This window comes from Podarcis erhardii (genome assembly GCF_964252035.2).
Source record: "Podarcis erhardii genome assembly, chromosome: Z".
NCBI lineage: Eukaryota > Metazoa > Chordata > Lepidosauria > Squamata > Lacertidae > Podarcis > Podarcis erhardii.
The window spans coordinates 22417366-22429084 of NC_138504.1; the positions used below are offsets into that span (position 1 = coordinate 22417366).

The 11719-nt window shown below is 44.9% G+C and overlaps 1 protein-coding gene across 1 annotated transcript; it reads right to left on the bottom strand.

The window, feature by feature from the left end:
- Positions 1-2500: 2500 nt before the first annotated feature.
- Positions 2501-4812, bottom strand: LOC309333329 (putative CENPB DNA-binding domain-containing protein 1; the record flags this gene model as incomplete). Its single annotated transcript, XM_081846702.1, has 3 exons — positions 4661-4812; positions 3909-4486; positions 2501-2614 (listed from the first exon to the last, which is right to left on the bottom strand). Exons 2-3 carry the CDS (start codon positions 4458-4460, stop codon positions 2501-2503), a joined length of 666 nt encoding a protein of 221 aa, XP_081702828.1. The 5' UTR covers positions 4461-4486; positions 4661-4812.
- Positions 4813-11719: the final 6907 nt, after the last annotated feature.

Consider the following 11719-nt stretch of genomic DNA (forward strand, 5'->3'; position numbering starts at 1 on the left):
GTTTTAGGGAATCTGAAGGAGAGATTCCATAACTCAGGAGTTTGGCATGAATTCTACTAGTCCAAAGGCTAGAGAATTCATCTCGCCATAAGCACTGGACAAGGTAGTGGTTTGGTAATCTCTGCCACCATGATAGCCAATAATTGAAGACTTGCTTCCACAGGCAAGTTTCTAAGGATGCAATCTTCAATTCTAGTCGCATGGCTGCGTTGCTTACGCACAGGGGGAGCATTAGGAGCCGACGTAAGAATTGATTTTGCAGTGTCTCGAGAGGAGCAAGATCTGTCATCACAGCCCAAAGCGGGGCAGCATAAGCAAGCACGGCAACCACTTTTGCCTTGAACACCTTTAGGGCCGAGGGAACATGCAAAGCTCCATCCGAAAAAAAGAATCGGAGGAGCGCATATGACAGAGTTTTGGCCTTGTTAAGTAGGTGTTGAATTTGAGCTTTCCACCCCAAATTGTATTGAAAAATAACTCCTAGGTATTGAAATTTTAGAACTTGCTCTATTTTTGCTCCACCAAGCTTCCATTCGTATAATCTCCGGCTTCTGGAGAAAATCAGAATCTTGGATTTAACATGGTTGATGGTTAATTGGTTGAGTTGACAATACGTGGCAAAGATCTTCAAAGCTCTGGTTAGTCCAACACGTGTATAAGATAGAATTACCGCGTCATCTGCATATAAAAGGAGTGGGCAGCGTTAGTCCGCTAGTCTAGGCGCGTGTGTACTTAGAGAAGAGTTAACTAGGGGTGCTCGCATGTCGCTGATGAATAGGTTGAAAAGACAGGGAGCCAATATACATCCTTGGCGCACTCCCTTGTTTATTGGTATCGAATTTGTGAGGTCGCCCGCAGGAGTAAGTCTCACTCTGGCAAGGGTATCTTCGTGGAGCTGACTTATAAGCCATAAGAGTCTTCTATCAATACCCTGTTTCGCAAGTTTCTCCCATAGGATATTTCGAGGAACGCTGTCAAAGGCTGCCTTTAGGTCTAAGAAGGCAGCACAAAGGTAGCCCTGGGGAGGAGAGGAGTACTTCCGTGCAAGATGATAAAGAACTATCGCATGATCGGTTGTAGAGCGTTTAGTTCTGAACCCTGCTTGTTCATGGCCAATCTGGTTAGTCTCATCTACCCATCGCAATAGTTTAGTCAGCAAAAAGCTGGCATAAATTTTCCCTATGATCGAAAGGAGGCTGATGTTACGGTAGTTTTCCGGCTCCGTTGGAGAACCTTTTTTATGAATTGGTACTATAATGGCCTCCTTCCATATTTTGGGGATGAGGCCAGAAGCGTTGATTGCATCGAAGGTTTTGGCCAAGATGTCAGCCCACCATTTTGGGTGTAGTTTAATGGCTTCGGCAGGGATCAGATCGGGCCCTGGGGCTTTACCCAGTTTCAGCTGAGCTATTAGCTTGGCTATTTCGTCAGGATCGGTGGGAGGCCAAATAGGTAAGTGGGTAAACAGATGCGTCAGGTGGTCAGAGGGAGCATCCGCCTGTGAGAAGCATTTCTTCAGGAACAATTCCCATGTCGGTGCAGGGATGACTGCCCTTGGGTATTTCCTCACCCTTCTGTTGATCAAAGACCAGAATTCCCTGGATCTGTGTGATTTTGAAGCAGTAATCAGAGCCTGCCAGCGATTGTGTTGCCACTCACGTTTGGCAATTTTCTGCGTGCGTTTGTAAACTAACTTGGCTTGTGCATAACTAGCTGGCAGAGTAGATGCACCGGAGGTCTTATATACATTATATATAGCACGAAGGCGCTGTCTTGCTTGTTTGCACTGAGAGTTATACCAGGGGGCACCATAAGTATATTCATTTCGATTTAGTATTTTGGGTGGTAACCTGAAGAAGGACGTAAGATCAGTCGTAAGATGGTGGAAGCATTTCAACACTATGCTATGCTCGTCTGAGGCAGAGCCTATGTTGGAATGGGGCCCAAGGATTTCTTTTTGAAAGAATTCCTGATACCTTTGAGCCTGGGTCTCCGACCATTTGATTCCTCTTACTTGGAGAGATTCGTTGGTTACCATCTGGGTCGCATGTCTATGAGCCTCCGACTGCCAGTTCAGGGAAAGCTTGGCTACAAGGGGAAGATGATCACTAGATTGTACATTCTCGATCTTAAAGGTGGAAATACACTTAAGTAGATCCCTGGAAACCAACAGGTAATCGAGGACGCTGTTTGATTTAACGCTCAGGTGGGTAAAATCCCCAGGAATATCAGGGAGGCATGTGCCATTTAAGGGGACCAGATTTAAACAGATGGCCATTTGATAGAGGAGTACTCCAGCCTCATTTGCTCTGTGGTCTTTAGAAGTTCTCCTCATGATATGTTCCAGATCATAGTTATCAAGGTTTGGAGTAACCCACCATTTGGCTTTGGTCAGCGAGTCCCAGTTTGCTGCTGTGCGGGCGTTAAAATCGCCACCTATTATGGCCGGGGTATTAGGAAACTTAACATAGCATGAGAGCAAATGCTTTTCTAGCTAGCCCTATTTAGAGCCAAGTTCGGGGGAAGAACCCCCAGGTGGCAAGTAGACATTTGTAACTAGAAGTGAGATCTTTTCCCCCGCAATCAGCCCGGTAAGGGCGTAAGGAGGCAAGGCCTGTACTAGAGTAAATTTAGAATGTAGGTTGAGGGAGATGCCTATTATTAGGCCCCCTTTAGGGCAGCCTCCTTTCAGGGAGGGGCAGGCAGGGAGTTCTAGAAGCTCAAAGCCATTTAGAACAATTTTCTCTACTTCCCACGATTCTTGGAAAAAGATGATATGAAACAGGTTAATATACTCCAAGAATTCTGGATCAAGTTTTTTTCCCCTCCAGCCCGCAATATTCCAGCTGAGGACTGATAGGGGCAAGTTCCTGTTGTGTCCAATTCGCTGTCATTTCAGGGAGAGATGTGTGTCCTTAGGGGGCAGGGCAGACCCCACAAAAAAGTCAGTTATTTTACTTTGCAGGGCTGGCACCTGCTGGGGGTACCTAGTCTTGAAGTTGGTAGTGAGGTGTTCTGACTGGTGCAACAGGACGGGTCTCATGCAGACTAGCCCAAGGGCGGGCACTTCAGTGGGAAACTCCACAGGATTGCTGCCAATGAGTGTGGTGGAGTCTCCTTCTTTGGAGGTCTTTAAGCAGAGGCTTGACAACCATATGTCAGGAGTGCTCTGATGGTGTTTCCTGCTTGGCAGGGGGTTGGACTCGATGGCCCTTGTGGTCTCTTCCAACTCTATGATTCTATGGTATTCAGAGATAACCTGCCTCTGACTGTGGAGGCAGAGCTTAGCCATTGTAGCTAGTAGCCATTGAGCTACAGTGGTGCCCCACAAGACGAAATTAATTCGTTCCGCAATTTTTGTCGTCTAGCGAATTTTTCGTCTTGCGAAGCACGAAATCCCATAGGAATGCATTGAAAATCAATTAATGCGTTCCTATGGTCAAAAAAAGTCCAAACAAAGCCAAATTTGGTACAACAACAGTTTATTAACTGCTCTTTAAAGTCACACATACTGTAAAGAGCAGTTCAAAAATTGAAGGGAAAATAAATTAACTTTATAAACATGACAGAAAAACATTTAAAAATCAACAAAGTGTACAGTACATTTTCTAAGACTCTGGGGGACCACTCGAAGAAGGCTCCTCTTCCACTCTTTGCTTCTTGGTCAAGAACCTGTCCATAGTCTGCTGCTTTATCCGCCTTTTCAGCAGCTCCCTGAAAGACGACATGACCCTCGTATCATAAAAGTTCCCAGCGTCATGTGCCACGTGCTTCTCATGGTGGTGTAGATCTGCAAAAGTCTGCACCTCCTTCCACTTCTGGCAAATGTCCCTCAGTCTTTCGGAGGACAGCCGTTCCTCAGTTGCTTCCTCCTCTTCCAGTGAGGCCTGCTCCTGCGCAGCCTCTGCCTGCAGAACGTAGCCCTCCGTCGTCACAACCTCCAGGAACTCCGCTGCAAAGTCTTCAGCCGCAGGAACATCAGAACTGGCAGCCTCTCCATGCCTGACCACACTGTGGATGCCAGATCTTGTCTTGAACCGGTCAAACCAACCTCTGCTAGCCTTGAAGACTTCTGGCTCGGCTGAGGTTCCTGGCTGTTCCCGGATGAGGTCAGCGTGCAAGGCCTTGGCCTTCTCACAAATGACGGCCTCAGACACTGTGTCCCCTGCACGCTGCTTCTCTTCTATCCAGATGAGCAGCAACTTCTCGACCTCCTCCAGGACAGCTGGGCGGTTCTTCACGATCCTGGTGACTCCCTTGGCTGCATCAGTCGCCAGGATCTTCTCCCTCATCTTCAGGATGGTCCCGATGGTCGATGGGTTCCTGCCGTACTCCCTGGCGATGTCCGTCACACGCATTCCGCCGTCGTGCTTCCAGATGATCTCCTTCTTCATTTCCAGCGTCACCTTCTCCTTCTTCCTCTCGCCGGCCACCACAGCAGCAGTCTTCTTGGGTCCCATGGCAGCACAGCTCCTACCTTCGTAAACTCAGAAACAGAAAAAAAAATCAGTGATGTGCTTCAAACCCAAAAAATACAAAAGCAGCCAGCCAGCCACCACACAGAAATTAAAACCCAGAACCAAGGCCTTGAATCCCAAGCACCCCAACCCCAAATCCAAAATCCAAAAACCCCCAAAAAAGTTTTAAAAGTTTAGCTTACCAAATGGATGAAAGAGAAGTTCTGGAAAAGCTTCAACAATCAACCACCGACGTCCTCAGAAACCTCAAATGGCTGCAAAATAAGTTTAGGAAAAGCTTCAAAAATCACCAATGTCTTCAAAAACCTCAACTGCTCCCACAGACACGCACCAACCCACCCACAACACAGAAATTGCAAACCCCTCCCCAACTGCTCCCCCAGCCCCTCCCCAACTGCTGCAAACCCCTCCCCAACTGCTTCCCCACCCAGACAAAAAAAAATTTCAAAAAATAACAACATGGCCAGCACTCAGAAATTCAAACTCAGAAAATTTTTCAAAAAAAATCAACCTGGCCCAGTGGTCACAGAAAATCATAAAAATTCCCAAAAAAGGCCCACAAGCCCCCAGATTATCGCAAACCCCTTCCCAACACCAAGTCCTTGAATCCCAAACACCCCAACCCAAAATCCAAAACCCCCCAAAAAAGTTTTAAAAGTTTAACTTACCAAATGGATGAAAGAGAAGTTCTGGAAAAGTTCTGGAAAAGTTTTGGAAAATCTTCAAAAGTGAGCAAAGTCTGAGAAAAGGCTACCAAACCACGTGCTAACAGTTGCTCCTCGAAGTCAAGTCGCAACTGCAGCTGCTCAAGCTAAGCACCCTTGGTTTTAACGGTTTTTACACAAAGGAAACAAAGTCGCGAGACGTTTTCGTTTTGCGAAGCAAGCCCATAGGGGAATTCGTCTTGCGAGGCAAATCGCGGGCGAAAAAACCTTTCGTCTAGCGAGTTTTTTGTCTTGCGAGGCATTCGTCTTGCGGGGCACTACTGTACTTGTCTTCCATGAATTCGTCTAATCATCTTTTAGAGCCATCTATGTTGGTGGCTCCCCCTGCCTCCTAATATAAGCATAATAAAGCAGGTAAGCATTGTAGGTCACTACACCTCAAAAGTTATTTCTTGGCCAGTGGTGTGAAGTCAGTGGATGAGGGGGACTAGGCTAGTCCCTAAATGTTCCTGGTGAATTAGAGCATTAAGGTGTGCACCTTTTACTCCAACTTGCTTGTATACATTCATTTTTAAATTGTGATATAAAAGTGACAAATCATTTGTTCAAGAGCTGTTCCCTTGGTTCATTTCCTGCTAGACCAATTGCTGCATGTGAATGCATTTTGTGCAGTCCTGCATCCATTTCCGCTTGTGGCTAATGAGTCATCAGTGGGAGTGGCTGCAACTAAGGAACAAGAAAGCAATAGCTAGTCTATCGGGCGAAGTGCCTTTCCCCCCCATCTATAAGACTATAAGATACCCCCCATGTATAAGACGCCCCCTATTTTGAGGGACTGAGATTTAAGAAAATGGGGGGAGATGGCTCTGTGTATAAGACACCCCCTAATTCTTGACATTATTTTTAAGGAAAAAAACCTAGTCTTGTACACAGAAAAATACAGTAACTACATGTGGTTTGCTGTCATTCAGTGCTTTACGTTTAATGTGTCTCCTTGTATTCTGAAGACAACATCACACAGTTCTCCCCACCCCCCATGGCAATTAAAAGCATACAGTTTCAAGTGTTCAAGTGAAGTGTGAGGTGACCAGAAAGACCATACATCTGTACTTCAGATAGAAAGCATGGAGAGGGACTCGGTTGAAGAAATGCTTGTGTCCTTAGAGAATGCGTCTGCACAACTATCACTGAGCTGCATGGCTGTGCAAAGGCCAACTCAACTTGGTAAAATGTGCCCGCTTCCAAAACACATCGTTCGGAGCCTTGCATCTTCAAGAAGAACAAGACATAATATCAGATACATTCAGTGGTGTTAAAGCAGCTCCGCTGTACACTGACAGTTGGATGGAACCTGCAACTATTCTCAAAAACACTGGGTACTATCTACCAGCGTAGTTTCATAAGGCAGCTATTCCTAACTGTTCCCCTATGAAAAATTTCACCGCACACCACAGTTCTTGGCTTTTCCATTGGATGAAAAATGATCCTTTTAAAGAGCTGTTTCTTTCCTACCAGTAAAATAAGACATCCATTTCCCCAGTCCCACATCTAGTCTTTTGTGTAGCCACGAGAGATCCCTTTTCTGAATCAGCATATCTACTAATTCATAAAAGCTTCTAACACATGCTGTACAATAATAAACAAATGAGTTAAAATTCATTATATCTTGACATCAGCAATGACTGTATTTAGATTCAGTGCTGCGTGTCAATTTGACTAAAAGCTGGAGCGTGGCTCCAAGAGGAACGGTCTCCCTTAATAACAGATTAATGAGGCCCAACTGCAAAAATGATGAATTATGAATCAAACTTACTTTTTCCCCTTAACAAAATACGATTACTTCTCCAGATGAACACAAATGGGTACAGATTAACTAATAGATTGGGATGTAAATCAAGAGCACCGTGACAGCAGCATGTGGCTGGCCAGCTTCTGTTCAGCTCATTAATAGTATTAGTATGTCTGTTGTATATTTTTTTAAAAAATATTTGTTAATTGTTTGGGTATATTTAAAGCAATGGTTCATAGCCTTTGTTTCTGTGATAAAATGGAAGGCCCTCTTAAATCCTGAAGAGCTTTTAGTGATTGTTATACATGGATATTCACATGGAACATTGGAAGTCGTCTTATACTGAGTCAGAACATTGGTCCATTTAGCTCAGCACTTCCCACACTCCTGGGCAGGGGCTTCCTACCTGGAGATGCTAGGAACTGAGCCCGAGGCCTTCTGCAAGCAGGTGCTTTATCACTGATCCACAGCCCTTCAGTGGGAGTAAGTTCCATTGAATCTGATGGGACTTTCTTCCAGGGTTGCTACCTGTCCTGAGAAAAATGTGATTGTTGTTTCTTTGGAGAAAAGCATCCCCTGTCTTGTTCAGACTTCAAACGCAATGCCTTTCCCCCCCACGTATTCGAGCTCATCCACCTCCTCATGTTCAAAACTGTGTGGGCAGGGGGTGGATCCAGTGGGTGGAAGAGAGCAAGAGCCTGAGCTGGCGTTTGTGTGGGCAGAGGGTGAGTCCATGAGGAGGAGAACTGAGAGTAAGAGCGAGTTTTTGCGCAGGCAGAGAGGGTGGGGTGTATCAGAATCAGAGTGAGAGAGGGGGCTTGTATGGCCCTGGTCAAGAGCAGGTAATGGGGAGAGAGACTTTTTGCATAGGCAAAGGTGGGTGGGTTGAAGACAGGGACTTAAAGACTGAGGGGTTTTTTTCTTAACAGTTGGAAATATCATAGTGCTTTAGCCATTTTTTTGCATTGAATAAGCCACTGAAAACCCAATGTGTCAATGTAATGGGTTGCTTTGAAGTCATTTCTGCACCATGTAAAGTAATTTTTAGCCCTCAGCAGTCATTCCTCCTCTGGTCACTGCTAAGGATGCATGACCTGACTGTTTGTCTCTGTGCACTGCAGTCGTCTGCAAGAAGTTGCCACACAGCAGGGTTGATGTTGCCAGCCCTCATGTCACATTTGCAGAATGAATGAAAGCTGTCTAAAGCAACCAGCTGAAGCACAGAGGGGGAAGGGAGAGCTCAAAATTCCTTTGCTATGCTTTCCTTAAACTGTGAAAGTAACTGCCCACCTTTGTTTTTTGTGAACAGGGAGCACATATGAATAATGGCCTGGCCACATCTGGCTTGGCCTTTAGAAAGGTGTGCAGAAAACAATCCCTGCAATCTCCTTGGCCAGCTTAGCTAGGACTCGGCCAATGTGACAATTACCTTGAAATCACCCGGCCCAGTGCTCCAGAGAGGGCTGCCGATCACATTATGAATGCTGCTAATGAACAGCCTGTAAATTGTTTACATTATTTATCTTCAGCTATGACACACACTGAGATTTTAAAATGCTAGCTGCCCTATTGCAAACATCAAATAAAATCATTTCCAGTGCAACCCTTATGACCATAAACGCATTCACCGCTAATGATAAAATAAGCCTGAAAAACAGGCCAATTATACTGATGAACCCTAAAGCAACAATCACCAAAACAGTTATCATCTGTCTTCTCTTTCTGAGGGAGAATGCAATGCATGTGTTCTGTGTAGTTGTTTCTTTAGCGAAAGGACTATAGTTGGAGGAATTAACATAGCTGAGTGACAGAGCATCCACTATGCATGCAGAATGTCCCAGGTTCAGGCCCCAGATAGGCCTGGGAGAGAATTCTGTCTGAAACAGCAGAAAGCTGAAGACCACAAGCAGGGAAAGGCCATTGCACTCAGGTTCTGCTTTTGGGCTTCCCAATAGGCATCTCTGAAAAAAGGCTTGTGGTTCAGTGGGAGAACGTCCTAGGTTCAGTCCCCAGCATCTCCAGGTAGTCCCCCGCCTGAAACTCTGGTGAGCTGCTGACAGTCAAGGCTGAAACTACTGAGTTATATGGACAATTGTGAGAACAGAATGCTGAATTAGACAGGTGTTTGGTCTGCTCAAGCCGGGTTCTTATTATATTCTTAGATAGCCCTTCTGTGAGCTTGGCAGGCTACTCTCCAATATATATCATTTTGGGTAACCTGTCAGCAACAGCAGCAGGGAGACAGATGGCTTGTGGCCTTTGTGACTGCATCCACCACCAGTGTCACTTCAAGACCTTTATTCTGGGGAAATTAAAATGGTGGCATGGGTGAGTCCATCCATGCAGCATTCCTGTTGGTGTTTGGAAAGGGGGGTGGAATGACAGACAGACAGAGATTAAGTGTGTTATGTGATAGCACCAGGCTTACTCTGTCAGAGTACATAGTACTGGACTAGATGAACTAATGGTCCGACCTTGAATATGTTGGTTCAAGAATTCCTGGATGCCAAGATCCAATTTTGGGGTAAGAACTCTTTGGTGAGAGAATCCCAACAAAGATATAAAAATAACAAAATAAGCAGCAGGGTAAAGTGTGGAAATATGGGCTGTTGGATCTTAAAAATATGCCCTTGTGAGTTCCAAAACTTCTCTCTTCTCATAGCATAGAAAAAGACCACATATTTGGTAAGTTAAAAATGGTTTACCTTCAAGTTCTTCAAATGCCAGATTCATGAGCTTCAGAAAGTTGCACAGGCAGTAAAATTTCGCTTAGTTACAGGGGTGCAGTTTCCTAAATTATTGGTATAGGAACTCAAAAGTGGCTTGTCAGAGTCATGCAGTCTGAACTTGGAGCAACCAGCTCAGACCTCCTCATACTCTCAGCTTCTCAGGTAGACTGGGGTGTGTGGGGTGGGACAAAGATTTGATTACCTAGCCCATCTCAAGGTGAGCTAAGCCTGGTAGGACAGCTTACTCTGTGATCTTAACCACTTCATGCATGAATTAGATTTAAGCATGTTGCTTATATGAGGCTGGTTATCTCACAGAATAAGGCACCATTCTGTGTGCCTATACCAAAGGTCATCACCATATCCACCAAGTCAACATATCTGTAGTTCAAGATCCTTTAGAACAGGGCTGGAGAACTCAGAACCAAGGTCTAAATGAAGCCTCCAGAACTTTCTATCTGATCTGAGGGATTCCCCGTAGGCAATGCCCCTTCTCAGACCACATTCCTTCTTACCAGGCTCCACCCTTCACAAAACATGCTTTCACTCCTTCTTGAGTGATTCTGCATGGCTGGAATGAATTATGACAATGCCTCTTGATTGGCTGTATGTTGAGAAGGGTAGATAGAAATCTCTGCCTTCTTCATGGCAGCAATATAGCCTACTGTCCAAAGGTAAGAGTCATCTGTGTGGCTCCACCCACTCTTGTCTCTGGCCCCATGCAGCCTGAGGACAGTTGTCCCTGAGGCAATATGACTCTTGGGCTGAAAAGGGTTCCCTGTCTCTGCTTTAGGAGAAATAAATGTATAAGATTCATTTCCTCAAATGCTTTTTGCCAAATTACATTATTAATCTTTGACAACAATTCATTCATGTCTAATTGGTTCATGGTGTCAATTAAAGCTTAGAGTCTAGCTCTCCATTCTCCCTCAGTGCCTTATGAAAATCTTTATGTCCCCTACTTTGCCAGCCACAAGAAGCTGTAATATATTTAACTCACTGTTTCAGCCTGTATTCCTCTGGTCACAGTCACAAACATACATTATTTACAACCTGCCAATCAGCTGGGAAATCTGTAAACCCTTAGGCAGTTTATTAAATTAAAATCAATGTCTTCATTTAGCCTGTTTCGAGATATGACATGAAGGTTGTGAACAACAGGATTATGTTGGTCAAAGGAAGGGCTTTGTTGCAGTTGCTGCCAATTCCTTCATGTGAGTTATTAAAATATAATGGGTATAGCCTCTTAGGGAAGCGAACCACTTTTTATGAAGGACATTGTGAATTTCTCATTCAACCTGTGCAATTTATCTTCACTGCTGAGCGGAAGATGAGCAAGCAAACTGATTCAGATGCAAGCTGTATGTTACCCTTAAGGCACCTCATTCATGTGAGGCAAGATCAGACTTTATTATTTTAAGACTAGGATAAACCTTTCGCCCGACTGCCCACCCCATGTTTTCAAAAAATATTCTTCCTCTGGTTTTCTGCTGCTTTCCTGGACAGCAGGGAGAGAAATTTCTATAACATTTCCAGATGTGACTGAAACTTACTTTACCGTATCTAGCCAGAAATTGTGCTGGGTAGCAAGTTGTGGAGTGAGCCTTGAGAGGCCACACTTCTTGGAATTCCTTCAAAGCGGTGTGTTGTGATGTAATATAGCATCTAAGAATTGCTTGGGAGTGATACTGTGAGATGTAATGTAATATCCTGGAAGGTCTTGGAAGAGAAGCATTCTGATGCATTTAGCATCCAGGAACATCTTAGGAGGGATGTGATCTTTTAGGATCTTTCAGGATGACTTTGTTTTTCTTCCAACCAAGAAATGACCAAAAAAGAGAATTTTCTAATTGGCACAGCTGTAGTTTCTCTACCTTTGAGCAGGGGCATAGCACAGGTTGCCAGCACCCAGGGCTGTGCGGAGGGGTGGCTGGGTGGGAGACAAACGGACAGAGTACGCATGTGCATTCAACTGCCTAATGACATCTGCATCACCCAGGAGATCGCAGCCACAGAGGTAAGAAAAGAAGAGTCATCCCTCCCACCAGATGTCAAAGA